Source organism: Narcine bancroftii, chromosome 4, assembly GCF_036971445.1.
Source record: "Narcine bancroftii isolate sNarBan1 chromosome 4, sNarBan1.hap1, whole genome shotgun sequence".
NCBI lineage: Eukaryota > Metazoa > Chordata > Chondrichthyes > Torpediniformes > Narcinidae > Narcine > Narcine bancroftii.
The window spans coordinates 107,182,854-107,202,897 of record NC_091472.1 but is presented as its reverse complement, the minus strand read 5'-3'; the positions used below and the strand labels follow the sequence as shown (position 1 = coordinate 107,202,897).

Genomic DNA, 20,044 nt, shown 5'->3' with positions numbered 1-20,044 from the left:
GTTTTTTAAGATGATTGCTTGAGTAGTTTTTATAGTTCTGAAGAGATTTTACTTTTATTATATTTAAAACATTTTATAAATGTTTGAATGTATATAGATATTTTTGAATATCTGAGATATTCAGACATACATTCAAAATGATAATCAATTTACATGCACAGCTATTGTGCCTTATATCAGCACTTTTTAGGAAATGTGTAAGAACTTCTTGCACAGCATTGCTGCAAGTAATAAAAAATTTATTGTACCTGCTCCAAAAATTTTGAATATCCATTGCTGGGTTTGCATTTCTCAGAATTGTCTGCTCAATTTCCAAGGTCCTAAACTATGAAAGATATTGCAGGCAGCGGTGTGTCAAAGATTGACAGTACAACAGCTTGTTCTGCTCAAAACATTGGCTTACTCATTGTTGGGTGAGGTGACTTTTTTTTATTTTGTGTCCATGGATTGGCAAATGGTTGCAACCATTTTTGTAAATTAGGCAGCTGATTTGAATTAAAGGGGATTAAAAGATGTGGGCGACTTTTAATCAGAACCTTGATGCAATTAGCCTTTGTGGTGAAGGTAAAGAATATATTTTTATTAAATTGACAATGATTCTCATTTTTTAATGCCAATGCCATTCTATTGAACTTGTGACCACAATGTGTAAATGATATAGGACATCAACTGGCTGCAAAAAAAATCTCCACATTGTTTGGAAAACTATAACCTTGTTTGCCCTGATCGTGGTAATCCAAATCCAGATGAAATTTAGCAAACATTTTGTGATTTTTTTTTTTTTTCAGATAAGATGTGAAGGAATACGCCTCTTCCTACTTTGGCTTCAAGCACTGCAAGAGAATTCTTCTGATGAGCAGCTGACGATGTTTGCTTGTCTTGTTCCTGGTTTTCCAGCTGTTTCATCGCAAATTGGACCATGTACTTTAGATACACTCATAAATCCTTCTTACAACATATCTGATGGTTAGTAAATGTGTCCAATACAAATTAGATTGAACAATGCATTACGCATTCAGAGTGACGGGCAGGTAAGAATCCAATGGAATAACTCCAGTATTAATTATTCTCTTCATTTGGTGGTCACTGCTGAGCTCATTGAAAGCAGACTCTGGCAATCTGTGGCATGGTGCTTCTTCTGCATTGTTTGGGTTGATTTCAGTGCCCTTTTGGGAGCTGAGAAGAGAATATCTAGTCTTCAATCAGTTCTTGCACATGCAATAAACGTGGTCAGTCCAACTATGTTTCTAGTTAGTTATACCAGGATATTTTTGTTAGCAGTTTTGGCATAGTTCGATGTCTGTGTTTGGATTAACAATGTAGGGAGTTCGAAACAGAATTGCCCTGACCGACTGCAGATTGGTTACCTTTAACTGCTGTCTGATACTGATGGGAGTCCAGACTGATGAGGTGGAGTTGGCCTATGTCTTGTAGTTGAGAAACTTGGACTATTCTCCACACTTCCAAACAGGTAATGTAAAGGAAGAGTTTGGCCAGGCAAGTGGTCAGTCCAAAGCATTTGTTTTTTTTCTGTAGCACATTGGGTAATTGTTTGGTCTGACAGCCATTGCTGTAATGCCAAGTTTCATTTTCCCTGGATTTGTACCTCATTTTTAGGCATTCCCAGAAATGCTCATAACACTATCTTTAATGATCATTAAACCTAATTTGATTATAATAGCACGTTGGCTCTGATTATATATTGTAGTGGAAGGCAATTCTGTTAATGCTGATGATTGATCCCTCCTGCAAGGAATGAGCAAAACGCAGGCAGGCCTCTGAATATAGAGGCTGGGGGAGAAGAGAGGAAAGGGCAGAGGGCGGAGTGGAGAGGGGACTACAGGCCAACAGACAAACAGTGATATGGATAGGAGGACAGGAGGGGAAAGGTGAAATTTGATAGGGGGAGGAGGTGGGTCTGTGAATTAAGAGCTGGAGGAAAAGAGACTGAAGGAAAGAAAGCTAGAGGAAAGGAGAAATCAGGATAAGGAATGGATAGAAGGCAGTGATGGGAAGGGGGCCTAATGGAAACTGAAGAAGTTGATGTTAATGCCATATGGTCAGAGGTGCCCAGACAGAATATGAAGTGTTCCTCCAATTTGCAGTTGGACTCAGTCTGGCAGTGCGGAAGATTGTGGATATACAGGTTGTCATGGGAATAGGGGAGGGAATTGAAATGGGTTGCCACTGGGAGACGCCTACTGCTTTTGTGCACACACCTTCTCTCTCACCACAATTCAGGGCTCCAAACAGTCCTTCCAAGTGAAGCAACACTTCACTTGTGAATCTGCAGGTGTCTTCTATGCATCTGGTGCTCCCGTTGTGGCCTTCCTCACATTGGAGAGACTGGACATAGACTGGGAGATCACTTTGCTCAGCACCTTCGCTCTGTCCGCTGCAATATTAGGAATCTCCCAATAGCAACCCATTTCAATTCCCTGCCCTACTCCCATGCCCAATGTCTGTCCATGGTCTCATGCACTGCCAAACAGAATCTGCAAATTGGTGGACCAACACCTCTTAATTCAGTCTGGGCACCCTCCAATTAGATGACATTAACATAGACTTCTCCGGTTTCCATTAGCCTCCCACTCTCCCTGCTGCCTCTCTCTTTCCCTTATCCCCATTTCTACTTTCCAGAAGCTCTATCTGTCTGTTTCTCTCTCTTTCCCTTCTCATCTGCCTCTCTTTCCTCCAGCTCTGCATTCACAGAACCACCCCCTCCCCGATCAATTCTAACCTTTCCACTCCTGTCCTCCTATCCATATCCAATTATCGTCTTTAGTTTGTTGGCCTGTGCTCCCCCAACATTCACCCCCCAACCATCTCTTCCAGCCCTTTCTTCCCTTCTCTCCCAGCCTTCTTATTTAGGTGCTTGCCTGCTTTTTGAAGAAGGGTTCAGGCCTGAAATGTCTTATTACTGAGATGTAAAAGAATGTCAAACAAGGAGGTTAAAAGTGAAGGAAAGGACCCAACTCTATTGTTTAATTGTGAATATTTATCTGCAAGGCTAGCAAATCTTTCAAATCTACAAATAGAGCAGAGGTCCTTTCCCTTAATGTTTGACTTCCTTGTTTGTCATTCTTTTACATGGACACTTGTGGTGATAACATGAGAACAGTACAGCACAAGACTATATTCATCAGTCCATGATAGCTGCACTGAACATGATGCCCAAATTAAACTAAGACTCTGCACTTATTAAATATTGCTCTTGCTTGCATATTCATGTGTCTATATGGAAGCCTTTTGAATGTTGCTCTCGTATTTGCTTCCACCACTACTCTTGGTAGCCCATTCCAAACACTTACCATTTTCTGTTTAAAAAAAAAACTTGTCCCGTGCAAGGCTTGAAGCTCTGAACCAAGACACTCCTCCCCATTTTAAATGGATGTCCTGTAGTCTTTGACATTTTACCATGGGGGGAATATTTTGACTGTCCTCCATGTCCATATAATACCATTAAAATCCCAGAGAATAAAATCCATGCTGTACCATACTTTGCTCTACTTCTGAGTATTATTGAACAAGAAGTACTAATTTGTCCATGGAAGAGGAGGAGGATGGGTGAAATCAAATGGATATCCTGCTCATATTTAATGAGATACCATGGTGTTTACATACAATGCTAAGAACTATCTAATTGTATGTCACAATGGGAGTCTTGAAGGAATAGACAAAAATATTGTGGTTCTATGATTCAATGTCAGGCCACTGTGAATGTTGCATTCAGCATCTCCTGTTCACACCTAATTATAGCCTGTAATGAAAGAAGTCAAAAAGCAGGACCTCAAGGGTGCTAATTTTGGGATTGCTGCCTGTGCCACACACCAGAGAGGGTAGCAATAAGAAGTTGTGACAGATGAATGCGTGGCTGAAGAGTTGGTGCAGAGGGAAGGGGTTCAGATTTGTAGATCATTGGGATCTCTTCTGGAGAAGGTCTGACCTGTACAAAAAGGACAGGATGCACCTGAACTGGAAAGAGACCAATATCCTGGTGGGCAGGTTTTCTTGAGTTGTTGGATAGGTTTTAAACTAGACTGGCAGGAGGGTGGGAATCAAAATGTGAGTACAGAGATTAGGGCAGAAAGTCAAAAACATGATGCTATGTATTCTGAGTTTGTGAGGAAGGACAGATGGGACAAAACATGAATGTAGCCAGTTAGAGGGGTTGAAATGTGTCTATTTCAATGCTGGGAGTATTAGGAATAAAAGGAGATGAAGCATGGATCAGTACGTTGAGCTACAATGTGGTATCCATTACAGAAACTTAGCTGGAGGAAGGGCAGGATTGGCTGATGCAGGTATCAGGGCGTTTAGTGTTTTAAAAGGAATAAGATGGGAGGTAAAAGAGGGGGGTGGGGGTGGAGTAGCATTATTAATCAGGGATAGTATCACTGCTATAGAATGGGAGGATGCTGCAGAGGGAGTGTCCACTGAGTTGGTCTGGTTGGAAGTCAGAAATTGGAAGGGAGCTATCACTGAGCAGGGAGTAATGTACAAGCCCCCAAATAGCCCATGGGACACCGAGGAGCAGATACCGTAAGAAGGCAGATTTTGGAATGGTGCGAGAAATACAGGGTTGTAGTTATGGATGATTTCAACTTCCCTAATATTGACTTGCACCTCCTGACTGCAAGAGGGATGGGTGGTGCTAAATTTGTCAGGTGGTTTCAAGAAGGATTCTTTATACAGTATATGGACTGACCAATGAGAGGAGAGCTCATACTGGATCAAGTTTTGCGTAAGGAACCTGGTCAGGCAGCAGACCTCTTGGTGGGAGACCATTTTGGTGAGAGTGATCACAACTCCCTTAGCTTCAGCATAGCTGTGGAAAAGGATAAAAATAGACAAAATGGGGAAGGGCTAATTACAAAGGGATGAGGCAGGAGCTAGTGAAATTAAATTGGAAACAGGTGTTCAAGGATGAAATAAGTAATATAGAGGAAATTTAGGGACCACTTATGTTGGGTTCAATATAGATTTGTCCCATTGGGACAAGGAAAAGATAGTAGGAAAAGGGAATCGTGGTTGACAAAACAGATGAGGTAACTATTCAAAAGGAAGAAAGAAGCATATATTAGATATAGGAAACAGGAAGGGTACATGAGAAGTATATGGTAGCCAGGAAGGAACTGAAGAAAGGACTTAGGAGAGCTCAAAGGGGGCATGAGAAGGCCTTGGCATGTAGGATTAAGGAGAACTGCAAGGTGTTCTATGCGTAAGTGAAGAACAGAAGGATGAGGAGAATGAAGGTGTGCAAACTATTGGAGAGGATTCTTAAGAATAGGATCTGTGAGCATTTGGAGAGAGCAGTCTACTCAAGGATAGTCAGCATGGCTTTGTGATGGGAAGGTCATGCTTTATGAGCCTAATTGTGATTTTTGTTGTTTTTTGAGGAGGTAACAAAGAAATTGATGAGGGTAGGGTGGTACATGTGGTCTACATGGATTTTAACAAGGCATTTGACAAGGTCCCCCATGAGAGACTCATCCAGAGGCATGGGATCATTGGAACCTTGCCTGTATGGATTTTTAAAAAATGGCTTTAGGAAGAAAGCAGAGAGTAGTAGTGGAAGGAAAGTATTCTGCCTGAAGGTCAGTGACTAGTGGAGTGCCTCAAGGATCTGTTCTGGGACCCTTGCTCTTTGAGATTTTTTTTTATATATAAATGACCTGGATGAAGAGATGGAAGATGGGTCAGTAAGTTTGCAAATAACATGAAGGTTGGAGGAGTTGTGGATGAAGCTGAAGGTTGATGTAGGATACAAGAGGATATAGACAGGATGGGTGGAAAAGTGGCAGATGGAGTTCAATCTGGATCAGTGTGAGATGATGCATTTTGGAAGGACAAACCAGAAGGCTGAATGCAGGATTAATGGTCAGTTATTTATGAATGTAGATGAACAGAGGGACCTTGGGGTTCAAATCCATACATCCCTCAAGGTCGCTGTACAGGTTGATAGGATAGTTAAGAAGGACTCTGGGATACTGGGCTTCATTAATAGGGGGATTGAGTTCAGGAGTAGAGAGGTCATGTTGCAACTCTACAAATCGCTGGCGAGACCACACTTATGAGTATTTTGTTCAGTTCTGGTCACCTCATTGCAGGAAGTATGTGAAAGCTATGGAGAGGGTGCGGAGAAGATTTACCAGCACGTTGACTGGATTGGAAAGGTTAGCAGAGCTGGGACTTTTCTCTTTGGAGTGTAGAAAGATGAGAGGAGACTTAATAGAGGCCTTCAAGATTATGAAGATAGGGTGGATAGCCAGTGCCTGTTTCCCAGGGAAGGAATAGCAAACCTCAGAGAACATTGTACAAAGTGAAGGGAGGGAGGTTGAGGGGAGACATTAGGGATAAGTTTTTTTTATGCAGAGTTGTAGGTGCCTGGAATGCCTTGCCAGGGATGGTGGTGGAGGCTGACTCTTAGACACATGGATGGAGGAAAAGGGGAGGACTACAGGATACGGAGGGTTTTGTACTTAAGGAATATATGGCTTGGCACAACATCGAAGGCTGAAGGTCCGGTACTGTGCTGTAGTGTTTTACATTAAATTGATAAAATAGGCTGGTCAGCATGGTTTCCTTCAGGAGGGATCTTGCCTGACAAGTCTGTTGGACTTCTTTGAGGAAGAAACAAACAGGATGGGCAAAGATGAGTCGGTGGATGTTGTTTACTTCAATTTTTGGAAGCCATTTGACAAGGTGCCACACATGAGGTTGCTAAACAAGATAGGAGCCCATGGTATAACAGGAAGTACTGGCATGGACAGAAGATTGGCTAACTGGTAGAAGAAAAGAGTGGGCTTAAAGGATCAAGCGAGGGAATAATTCCTTGCTTGGTGACGAGTTCAGAAGGGCATGCTGGAAGAGGCACTGTACATTTACAAATCCAGTGCTAACCTAGCCAAGCTTCAAAATGGGATTACATTTCTGGTGAGCAGCATATGCAGTTTTGCAGTAGATAGAGTGAAATGAGTTCACAATCAGCAAATCAAGTTTGGTTCTGCAGTCCCAACACATCGGACTATTTTTTGGTGGTGGACGATTTAAACAGGTGGCAGGAGAAGTCTTCATGAACAAAGTCTGCAAGGCTTTTGTGTTTCACTCAAGAACACTGGACTTGCATTCAAGTCTCATTACATTATTTTAATCTTGGGTGGTTTGTGAAACAGAAGTCTTTTTTTTCCAATAGAACACCAACACAGAAGTTGTATAAATACGAAAATTGTTATTTTGTGTCTGGAACACTTTCAGAATAGAAAAATGAAGATCTTGAAGAACTAATGTGGGCAGATCAGCTCTCCAAGTTGTATAGTTCATAGAAATTGTGTTTTTAATTTTTTTTAATGAATGGAAACAATTGCATCAACAAAACATTCATATTAATAATTGTTCTTTTCAACTTAGCAAAAATTGCTGCAGAAGACATTACTCCTCTATTGCCTTCAGTTTTGGGAGAAAAGATGTCAGAGGACCAAACTTCATATATACTTCAAAAGATTTTGAAGTACATGGTAATTCAGGTATGTAGTCACAATATTTGTAAAAAAAAATTACATTTGTTCTTGAAAGGGAGTGCTTCTTTGTAAATTTGGCTCTTGTGCAAGACTTAAAACTAAGGTATTAGAAATTTCATACCCTTGCACTGAAGAAGTGCAGAGGAATTCCAAGAACGTAAGAAACCAGATGGAGAATACATCCATGAATACATACTCAGTGAGATTATTGCCAACTGGAGATGCAAGAAACTGCAGATGCTGGAATCTTGAGCAAATGCAGTAACGCTGGATGGACAGTCCATTTTTGACTGACTCACTGGAGTTCATCAGCTTTTCTGAGATTACAGTTCTTTAATGTATTTTTCTTGCTCAATTAAAGTTTCCTTAATTATCTCAAGAGTTTACAGGGCTCTTTATCTTGACCTTGAAGTAGTACAATAATTAATCATCCACTGCTCCTTGGGTAATAAAATGATAATTCATTACCCAGTGGGGCTGCACGTCTAAGCATAGTGGTTAACGCAACACTGTTACAGTGCCAGTGAACATTGTTAGGATCTAGCGCTGTCTGTAATGAGTTGGTACCTTCTCCCTGTGTCTGTGTCAGTTTCCTCCCACCCAGCAAAGCATTCGGGAGCTGCAGGTCAGTTGGGTGTAATTGAGCGGTATGGGCTTGTCAGCTAGAAGGGCATGTTACTGTGCTGTATGTCTAAATATAAAATTTAAATTTCTCGTCATCTGTTTAAATTATTGACTCCTTAATCAGAAATCATTTCCAATACCTTTTCTTCTAAATTCCTGTGATAATACACCCATGGAGTTGATCACGCCTTACCAATGTACCCCTTCATAGAACTGATGAATTGTAAAAGCACAGTGGGAGGGCATTTGGCCCAAGATTCGAAGCAGAGCTGTCCTACTTGTGACATTTTCCTTTTCTTTCTCCATAGCAATGAGAGTTGCTCTGTCAATTTCCTTTTGAAAACTGATTTTTTTTTTACTCTAGAGGTGTTGTTCCAGATCACAATGAGTTCCCAAAGGAGCTCCATTTTGACAATCGGGATCAAATCTCCTGTTGACCTTTCTTATTTCCTTTGAGGACATCCACTCCTTTTTTAGTCAAAATGAAGAGATGAAACTTCAAGTCCCTACAAGTATTATCCTCTCTTTCATACCTTGAAATTTTCCCTGATGTAAAGTGACTAGAATGGAATACAGTAATCCATTTGAAGACTAACTGATGTTTTTCATGTGTTCAAAATAACTTCCCCACTTTTGGATTCTGCTTTTTATCTTTAAAGATTCCTCAAATCCCATACATTTTGGTAACCCTTTTCTCAGTGTGCTATACTGCATTCAAAGATGCATTTGATCCCTCTGTTTTGTTGTGAAAATAATTTGGTTTCTCCAGGTTTTCTTTTCTGCCACAGTACATCACCTCTCATTTCTCTGTTTTAAATTTTATCTTGCACTTGTGTTTCCTTTCTGGCATTTGTGTCATCCAAAATTTGGCAATTTTACCCGATGCACACATGTTTAAGTTATTATTATTATATATATATTTTAAAAAAGCTCTGTGGTCTTAGTACTAACTCCAAGAGAATGCTGCTTTCCACTGTCCTCCAAACTGAAACGTAGCCATTTTGCACTACTTTTCTTTTTGCCTGTTCACAACTTTCTTTCCCCTGCTGTTATTTTGATTTTATTTTGCCATCAATTTGAAAGGCAACATTGTAGTGTGGGCCTTTACCAAACACCTTCTGTAAATCCATGTAGACAACAATAACTACATTGCAAATTTCATCCTCATTAAAAGCATTAAATTAGGTGAGTCAAAAAAACATGTTTGACAGTAATGGTTCTCCTTTTTCAAGTATCTGATCCCCTCTTTCTCACACCTTTATTTTGTTTGTAAAACTTCCCACATCTGAGGATAAAGTAATTTTGATTCAAGGCTGCCAGTAATGTCCTTGCATCCATTGTTTGATCATTTGCCAGGTTCAAGCCCTTTGGCACTTCCTCCTCATCTGAAAGCAATTGGAAGAATATGAAATAAGCCCACTGGAATCTCTAATCCCCACCTCAAATAGCAATGTAGGATGCATTCCCTTTTTACCACATTTTGTTTACATTTGAGTATAGCCACCTTTCCTGTGCCTCAGCATCAGTGCTCACCAACTTGGTTATCTATTTATTTCCTTTTACTGAGATTTGTCTTTCATTCTTTTTGTAGTTTTGCACTGTCACTGAACGTGAATTATTTGTATGTGATTCCCTTCAAGCAAGTCATAAATATTGGTTATAAACCAAAAAAATGCCAGCAGTGATCAGTGACACCCCATTAACAAAAAGTGCCCCACTTGTTTCTAAAAGACAACCTGAGGCAAAGCTTTTTTTGCCTCTTTGTACAACCAGGCCTGCTGGCATGTTAGCAACACTCAACAGAGACAAATCAAAATATAATCTGATCTTAATTCTTCTTGATCCCTATGTTCAACTCCCCTTTTCTCCATCTTCTCTGCTACTGAAAACTAAATGAGGGTCTCAGACTCTAGTAGCTCATTGTTTACTCAAGTTTTCACCATCTACAGTTTTTTGTATTTTTCTTTTTGAAATATTGACGACTTCTATTTCCACAGTTACTGTCTGACCTGCTTCATGCTTGCAAGATTTTCTGGTTTTATTTCATATTTCCAATAGCTACAGTCTTCGGATTTCCATTTATTTCTTTGTTCATGTCTACACATCCTACACCAATTTGAATATATTTTCCTGGTAGATCTTTGTTCCTTACAATATCTTACATATTGCACCTTTTGAAAATCCAGCCACACTACATCAGTTGATCCTCCTCATTGTCTGCTCTGCTATTTGCATTACCACCTATTAAATGTATCAATTTTAATTTCTTATTCATAACGATAGACAACATTTTCAATATGCCCCTTTACCATTCCTTGTGGATTTGTTTTTTTTCCCCCCCTGGTAATTGATGTTAGGCTATGTATACTCTTGAATATAAATGCTTATAAACCAGAGGATTGTACAATGCTTCATATCCAGCCAATATATAATTCTCAAAATCTATTATTTCTTCAAAATTATGTAGCAACATTCAATAACTAATTGACAAGAAGCAAGGGCACACAAGTAATGAGTGAGACAATTGACAGTTTACTCAGTTTTTCAGTTGGCTGGAAAAATGAATCTCCCTAACATAACAAGAGAACTCTTATCTTGGTGTGCAGAGTGCCAGTTTATCTTTCACCTCCATTTGACTTTGAACAACATTATAATTCTTGACCTGCCGATACATGACGCAATGATAAACAGCTGTGTACATCCACAGAGGAAAATTGAGAGATTTTTCTAAGAAGTATGTTTTAAGATTCAGCTTTAATATTGGAATTTTACCATATCAGAAATAGCCAGAAATAATCTGCAAGTCCTTCACAAAATTTGTTTGTAGTTAATATATCATTTAAATAATCAATTAATTTGTCCAATATAAAATGCTTCAAGTTTTCACTTCATGGTGTACATTGGGAAACTGTTTAATTCTGGTATGGTTATAATTATGGGTCAGTTTTCTTGATTAAAAATAATGTGTGTTGCGCGTGTGTGCTTTTTTTTTTGAAGCATTTCCATTGCATTGGTGTCATTATCTTACCAATCTTTGTTCTCTTCCTAATTTGTAGGCTGCAAGCTTGGAATGGAAGAATAAAGAAAAACAAGAAAGTGGCTTCAAGTTTCTTTTTGCCTTATTTAAGAAGTTCTACCTTTCTCATTTATTTCCATCCTTCACAAAATTTACTAATCTGTACAATCCTGTACTTGGTGAGACTTTACAATACATTAGAGACCATTAATAGATGTTTAAACTGTTTTTTTTTTAAATGTTACTTGCTTTTGCATTCTCATTCATCCTCAAAGTATATACAAGTGCTGTTTACAAATTTAAAACCAATCAAGAAAACGGTAATTTTTTTTGGGGGGGGGATGTGTGCATTTCTGGACAGATCCCTGTTTATAGACTATCACAAATAGCCCATTGAGAAGGTAATAATGACAAATAAACAGCTCACAAGGTTAATTGTGGTATTTTGTATGTCATCCTGGGGTACATGTGGCCAGATAAGATAAAGATTGTAAACTTCCTCCCCAACAGGAAGTTAGTGAAACAGATGGGTTTTAATTTTCTGTGGTCATCATTGCAAAGACTAGTTATTGCTGTCTTTCCAAATTCCATATTATTTATTGAATTAAAATTCCAAAACTACTGTGATGACATGAGAATTTGGGCCTTTGGATTATTAATTCTGAACTCTGGATGACTGAATGACATAACTGCTACAAAACTATCATTACCTGAATCTAAAGGGTCATAGACCAATGCAATCTATCAATCTATCTACCTACCCATCATACAGACAGTGGAAAGCCACCAGCTTTTTTCCTAGGTCGTCAATGTGTTAAAAGTGAGCAGAGGAAAGTTTAGGGGTGATGTCAGATTTTTTTTATATACAGAGAAAGATGATACCTGGGATATGCTGCTGACTGCCAATCCAGCTGACTTCCATGAGGAGATCTGCCATAACCAAAATTCCTAGCCTATGTAGTTGAAACAAAATGTGTGAACATCCTGGGTTTCTGACCAAAAACATCACCCCACCAATTCTATAAACATCAAAACCTGTGTCTAGTAGCAATTTCTGATTTTTAAGTGGGCATGAAGTTACGTAAAATCCCACTTAACTAATAACTAATGTTGAGTAACCTAAAGCAAAATAAAATCACATGGGTTTATGATAGCACATAGAATGATCATGGATTTAGTGACATAATGTTGGAATGATTTTATTCATGTTTTATCATACCATGGTTATTTTAATTTCCAAAAGTAGTTTTACAATTTCTGCATTGAAGTTTAGAATTGATTGATTTTGCTTTTCGGATCAATCAAAAGTTGATAAAGTTGGAATGGGTTGCAAAAGATGATGTTCTTATTTTTTTTTACTAGAAATTCCTCAAATGAGGCCAAAACCACTGTATATTAATATAACACGAAACAACAAAGACGTTTACAGCACACGAGATCAGTACTTAGCAGCTCGGGTGACGTTTATTAAGTGGCTGGTGACATTTTTTTTGGAAAATAAATACACTGCTACAAGTCAGAACACTAAGAATAGTGGAGAGATGCTACCTAAAATCATCCAGGTATGTTTAAAAAATATTTATTGGTGTTAAAATGTTGATATTATAAATCCCTGTAAGAATATTCATGTAGTTTTATACATTTGTAAGTTGAACTCTCGTTTTATTGCATCTATTAAGCACCAGGGTGATTGGAAGAAATATATTGGTGTTGTGTTGTTGGGCCAGAAGAGCAAAGTGCCTCCCTCATGATAACCACTGGTTAGATCTCCCCTGTGTTGGGCTCATCCAGTAGTGAGATGCAGCAGGTAGGAGAGCACTGCTGGCTCCAGTGTTTGATCCCCATCTCTGGTGCCTGGCTTGTATGCAGTTTGCACGTTTTCCTGCACAGGTTTCTTCCTATAGCAAATATATGGTGGCTAGTAGGTTAATTGAGTACTGTAAATTACAACTTGTGTTCATGGGCAATAAGCAAGTTAGTATGGAATTGATGGACATTTAAGAGAGAATTGATTACAGGGAAATGGAATGGGTGGGTTTACTCAGAGCCTGGATAATTTGATGGGATAAATGGCTGACTCGTATGTCATAACTGAATATTAAGCTAAATTGCTTGATTTGTTACTTTTTGGTTTCCTGCATTCTGAATTTAAGGACTCTTGTGCACTTTATTGATTTTCTTTGTTCTCTCTGTATTGCACAGTCAGTTTGTTTACATTCGTATTCTATTTACAGTTTTGCTTACATGTTTGCACTGTGACCAGTTTTTTGCACACAACCAATTCGTGGCAGTTCTACCTAGACCACAGGAAAAAAGAATCTCTGTTATATGTGATGTACTCTGAATTTTCTTATTGTAATCTTCAGCAAAAGTAGCATTCAAGGATGATTTAATTGAAATCCCAATCTAATGTCATGTGTACTTATTTGGTAATGTGCCTGTGTTAAAGAGTACATTTTAAGGAAACGGCAGTGCTGCTGGAGCTGTTGCAACAGCAGCACTGCAGCTGGTGTAGACCTGCAGATCAACCGTCCAGTCAACAGCCATAAGCTCTGCACAGGCTTTGAACGGCCCATTAAAGGAGCTGATGGCAGTTTTATTTAAAATCCTAGAACCGCAGTTTCTGCACACAAGGTGGTGGTGCTTCTAATCGGCAGCAGCCACGAGGGGTTGCAGAATCCATGGAGGTGGAAGGCTAGAGCAGGGCACTAGAAAACAGGGAGACCATGCTTGTCTGAGAAGGAAAAGCAGAGGAGAAAACCCATGGGGCAGTGACCACAGTGTTAGACCAGTGAGGGCACTCTGCGGCTGAAAGACCAATGCATGAGGTGGGCTGCTGGCGACTCAGGGTGGAGAACCCAAAGAGACTGTGGCTGCTGGAGACTGCTGTTGGGTAGACTCACGCCATGTTGTGGACTGCTGGAGACAGACTCGAAACTGACTGAAGGGGATCAGGTATTGGAACTGCTAAAGATGCTGAAGGGTTCCTGATCCTGTTGTAGGTTCTGATCTGGAGCTCGGGTTACCATTGGTTTGGACTAGATTCTGTGTAGCTGCGGAAGCACTGGAGGTGAATCTACGGATACTCAGTGATTCTGGGAGGACTCTTTTGCTTCTCTTTCTCTGACTGTAAGAGATGCTTTAGGCAATTTCTACTGATGGCAAATCTGCCTGCCTCGCAGCTGGCAAAAGCAATTTCATGTAAATGACAGTTTTATTACAATGACAATAAATTGAATCTTGAATTTATACATTTTCTGCTGTATTAATAAATAATTTACTACTGTCCTTCCATACAGATTTAACCATTATATGCCTACATTTATAATAAAGTAATCATACAGCCTTTACCCATTCTAACTCTAAGGTGGGCACTGCAGTCCCTTCTAACAGGAAGGTAGTTTGCATTTTAAATGGGGACATAGGAACTTAGAATATGCAGAGCTGTCAAGAGTAACAGCTGATGGATTATTTTTTTTAAAAATTGTCAAGATATCCTTAATGTATCCTCAATGTATTGTTTCTAGATGGCAAAGATTTAGTGCCTTGTGTAACATCATTCTTTGGTAGGTTTTTCTTCTTGCCTCCCACTTAATAGCATTTGTGTGTGTTTATAGAAAAAAAAGCCCTTAAAATCTGCTGGGCTCTGCCAATTAGAATCTGAACTTGCCCTTTAGCAAGTTCAACCTCCTGATTGTGTATGAGGATACAAACCATGACTATTACACACATCAGTGGCATGTACAGATGATGAACCACATTTGGTAAAATTTGAGGCAAAATTATTTGAAGAATCTATCTCCTCGTCTGCGAGTTGAACTATAAAATACAGCTGACAATTTTCTTTAAAATCACCTCTGTACAAAACTGAACCAAGGAATTCATTAATACTAAGAATAATCAATTTGGGGAAGAAATTAATCTTTCTGGAGAATTCTTTGCTAAGACAGATTAATTGTCTGATGTAAAGTGTGATGCCTTGTGAAATATTTCTGGAACTGTTTTGGAAGAAGGAAGTATTTTACTTTATGCTAATACATTAAATAAACAAGTATATCAATTGTAGTTAATGAAGTTGTGTTAGTCTTGACTAAGTAAAAAAAAAAATCACTTTCAAAATCCAATCTAGAATAATGTTCATCCATGAGCTTCTTGTTTCATCTTGTAGATCCTGTATTCAAAAATTGATTGACTTGACAGGATAATGTGCAAAACCAACTTTTTCACTGTATTTTGATGCACATAACAATAAATGATTCAATAGCTTCAATTCAATGTTGAGTGACTTCCATAAATTGCACTACATTAATCGGGGAATTCAGGTTGCTAGAATAGTAAAACTCCAATCATATGCCATCCAACTCACTGGATCTGGTTCTCTCCTCACCAAGGCCCTAATTCCCATTCTTTGATGAAACCTGTTTGGTTCACTGGAGAGCATATTTATATTTCTATGTGCCCTGCCGCTTGTGAAATTGATGTGCTAACATACTATTTTAATAACAAACTAATAGCCCCAAAAACCTGCTTGAGCAGAAAGTCTGTAGTGTGTCAGATTAACAGAGTTGTGGAACATGGAATATTACAGCACACTACAGGGCCTTCAGCCCACCATATTTTGCCAAACTATGTAAACCTATTGTACTACAATCTTAATTTTTCCCTACCTCACACCCATCTCTCCTTATTTTTCTTCCATCCATGTGCCTATGCAAGTCTTTTTAATGTCCCTATTGTACCAGTCTCTGCTACCACCCTTGGCAATGCGTTCCAGGTACCCACCACTCTGAGTTTTAAATAAAAAATGCCTCTGATATTTCCCCAAAACTTTACTCCATTCACCTGAAACCAATATCTTCTGGTATTTGCTATTATCTTCATGCAGTTTAAGATTATTTTGTGCATTAATTCTTGTCATGTTGACTGTGCTTGTAAGAGATGGCACTCACTACTATATTTCTACTGAAGGTGAATAACAGAAAATATCTATTTCTCAAATTTTTTTTTTAACTTCATAAGCAGTCCGTAACTGCTAATCCATCAGGTCAGGAGAAAGCCACTGAAGTGGAAACAAATGGGTCTTCCGAACAGGATCGCACTCACTCCAATAGCAGCACGCTGTCAGACAGAAGACTCAGTTGTTCCAGTACTTGTAGTATCGAAGAGGAACATCAGACAGTTTACGAAATGGTTCAGAGAGTACTTCTTTCATCTCAAGCTAATGTGAATTTTATCAATGAAATTTTTCACCAGGTAAGTCGAGGTATTTAATAAATACTAACACCCAAAAATACGATTGTGATATTTTACTCCTTCCCTTTTTAGACTGTCCATTGTAATTTGTGAGCAGCAGTGATTACTCTTTGATTTTGAGGGCAGATAATTTGATCTGAACATTTCATATTGCTTCTTTTATTGTTCGTGGATTTAACATTCAGTTCTTGCTTGTTCCATAATTTGTTTCTGATTGGCTCAATCGTTTATCAAACCAGTTCTTAGTTTCTATTTGTTCATCAGTTGACCATGCCAGTCATAATTTGAGTGGATTTACTTTATAGATTCTCATGAGCTATGGAGGAAATCCTTTGTTTTGGATTTTTAACAAAGTGCTTAGATCTGATGACTTTGGAGCTCCATTAAACTTTCCATTCTTTAGAAATGTTGACATACTGCATGGTAACAGGCCATTTCGGTTCACGTGCAACCCAATTAACCTACAACCCCTGGTATGTTTCAAATGGTGGGAGGAAACCAGATTCCCCAGGGAAAACCCATGCAGACATGGGGAGAATGTACCAATTCCTTACAGACAGCGCAGGATTTGAACCCCGGTCCCAATCACTAGCACTGTAACAGCGTTGAGCTAACCATGCCGCCCATCCTGCCTCAGGTTTTAAATTGCCAGGAGATTGAGATCAAAGATCCAGAAGGACTTTTTTGATTTTAGGTGCTAGCAAGGGACATTGGTGAGGTCCAAGTGGATGAAGAGGAATTTTGGTTCCTGTGCATATTGTTTAGTATGGAGAATTACAATATTATGGCATATGAATGAAAGAAGGGTTTGTTTTTTAATTTGCACTTAAAAGGTAGATTGTGGGGGGTTATCCAAGAAAATCTGAAGATGCTGAGGTCTGGTGCAATACCCAAGTCATTCTGCATTCACAGGAAGTAAAAGGATAATCAATGTTTTAGGCCTAAGCATGGGAATATTTTTTTTTAAAAAGGCAGATGCCTCAATAAAATGGTCAGGTGGTAATAAAAAAGGGGAGGAAAAATCCAGTTTAAGATTTACTTGATTCCTGGGGTGGCAGGACTGTTCTATTGAAAAATGATTAAAGGTTAAGAAAGAGCAATAATTGGGTGTTAAGACTGATGATTTGCAATGTTAGTGTATAATGATGGAGCAGGCTTTATGGACTGAATAGCTTATACAGCATATACTGTATTTCCAATATTTTTATTACTTGAGCATAAAAAAATGTAGTTTTTCAGGTTGAAATATTTTTGCCATCCTAGAAATTGAACAGCTGAATAAATGAAGCACGTGTGCTCCATTTTGCCAAATCATTTGTGCTTTGCTGCAGTGAAATGTTTGACAGAAGTTAATTATTATGACTTAATATGGAAAATTTCCTGACAATTTCAAAGTTGTTTAATCCTTGGTTAGAAGTCTGTAATTAATTATGCCTTGCAATAAAGAAAGATCTGCACTTATACAGTACCTAGCATAACCTCTGGATTTTTGAAAATGCTTTGTATCGACTGAGGAACATCTTCAATGTTTTAATAGAAGCTGCTCTGCAGTCAATTTGACCCAAGTCCCGCAGCTGCACGAAGCCATTTTCTGGTTTAATTGTTGCAGATTGTGTGTTGTTCTATTCTGTACTAGTATCATGTTTCTTTTGATTATTTTCAACAACACTGAATCTCTGCAGCCTGAACTCCACTGCATTTTGTAAAAAGCAAGGTATATGTCTTTGGTTGGAATTTGCAAATATTGAAATTTGGAGTTCACAGGAGTGGAAATTGAAGATCTTTATTTAGGATGGGAATGAATCAAGAGAGCTAGTAGAAATTATGAACTTATACTGATGATCCTAAAAATTTCTGATTTCATTTTGGGTAAACATTAGATAATAATGAAAACCTAATGTTACCAGATGGTGTTTGTTACTTGAATGGTTCACTGCACTTTGAATGCTTTTTTTCAGTATTAAAATTTAGCTGAATAAAAATGCAAGAAGCAGAGCCATCTGGTCCATTGAGCCTGGACTGCCATTCACGTAGATCATGGTTGATCTGACTGTGAACCCAGCTTCACTTACCCACCATTTCCCTATACCCTTACTTCCCTTCTTCTTCATAAGTCTTTCTATGTCTTAAATTCAATTATTGAGGCTGCTTCCATAGGCAGAAAATTCTATAGACACTTTCTGTTGGTCATACAAGAGGTGTGTGATAGTACAGATTCTATTACCAATGTGTACATGTACAGATGGTAATGTAGGATGACTGTGATTGGCTGAGAGTGAAGCCACACCTACTGGCAGGTCTTAAATGATTGCTCCTAGCCAGACCAGGTCATTCTGGACTGGTCGACCTACTTGTGATATGCTCCAGTCTTTTAGTTAATAAAAGCCTCGGTTTGGATCAACAAGTTTTTGGTTCTTTCGACTTGCTCTACAAAGTGCTTCACATTCCTAAATGGCAATAATCAACCAATAGATCTGGCAATAGTTGGGCATCTTTCTTCATTTTCTTAAACAGTGTTCCACAAGTTACTGAATTTGTTGAATTAATAGAGACCAATCACTGTGGACTGTGAAAATATAATTTTCTGGCTTGCCAGACAGGCTAAAATTATATTGTAAATAAAATCATGACATTATTTGTTCTGAATACTCATGGTTTGAATCAGGATAAGTTCTACACATTTCCATTTAATATAAAAATCACAGCTAGAAATTAAGTTTATCTGATGATAACTGATGAACTGTGAACCATTTTATCACAAGTTCATATTATGAAGTTAAGCAGTTGGGTACTGAAAGGAAAAGAAATTTCTTCACATAAAGGGTGGTGAATCATTTGAATTCTTTGCCCTGAAAAGATGGTCAAGGCTCGTTCATTAACTGAATTCTAAATCTACTTTAATCCATTTCTGGATATTAGAGGAATTCTGAGATATTAGGATAGAACATAGAACACTACAGCACAATACAGGCCCCCCTAAAAAACCAAATCCATCCTACCTTATAACCCTTTATTTTCCTTTTGTCTATGTGCCTGTCTAAGAGTCTCCTATATGCCCCTAATGTTTCAGCTTCCACCACCACCACTGGCAAGGCATTCCAGGCATCCACAACTTTGTTTTTAAAGAGAAATTACCCCTGATGTCTCCCCTAAACTTCTCTCCCTTTAGCTTGTACAGATGTCCTCTCGTGTTTGCTATGCCCACCCTAGGAAAATGTCACTGGCTGTCTAACTCAGAATCGTGTAGACCTCTATTAAGTCACCTTTTATCCTTCTTTGCTACAAAGAGAAAAGTCCTAGCTCTTCTAACCTTGCCTCATAAGATTTGTTTTCCAATCCAGGTAACACCCTGGTAAATCTCCTCTGCACCCTCTCCATACCTTCCACATCCTTCCTATAATGAGGTGCCCAGAATTGAACACAATATTTCAAATGTGTGGTCTCACTGGAAATTTGTAGGGTTGCAACATGACCTCTTTACTCCTGAACTCAATCTCCCGGCTTATGTAGCCCAGCATCCCAAAGACCTTCTTAACTATCCTATCAACCTGCATGGCGACCTTGAGAGATGTATAGATTTGGACCCCAAGGTCCCTCTGCTTTTCCACACAGTTAAGGAGCCAACCATTAA

The 20,044-nt window shown here is 38.8% G+C and overlaps 1 protein-coding gene across 7 annotated transcripts in view; it reads left to right on the top strand.

Moving 5' to 3' along the window:
• ralgapa2 (Ral GTPase activating protein catalytic subunit alpha 2) overlaps window positions 1-20,044 on the top strand; it is a 521,318-nt gene that overhangs the window by 88,494 nt on the left and 412,780 nt on the right. For 6 of the 7 annotated variants that reach the window (XR_011355999.1, XR_011356000.1, XM_069932375.1 and 3 more), the window contains exons 6-10: window positions 789-966; window positions 7,411-7,526; window positions 11,201-11,339; window positions 12,523-12,722; window positions 16,180-16,413. Coding sequence is in view for 5 of the 7 variants with exons in the window: in XM_069932375.1 (XP_069788476.1) it covers window positions 789-966; window positions 7,411-7,526; window positions 11,201-11,339; window positions 12,523-12,722; window positions 16,180-16,413 (867 nt within the window). In the remaining 2 variants the exon portion in view is untranslated. The remainder of the gene's footprint in view (window positions 1-788; window positions 967-7,410; window positions 7,527-11,200; window positions 11,340-12,522; window positions 12,723-16,179; window positions 16,414-20,044) is intronic. The other variant, XM_069932374.1, reaches the window with a different exon arrangement.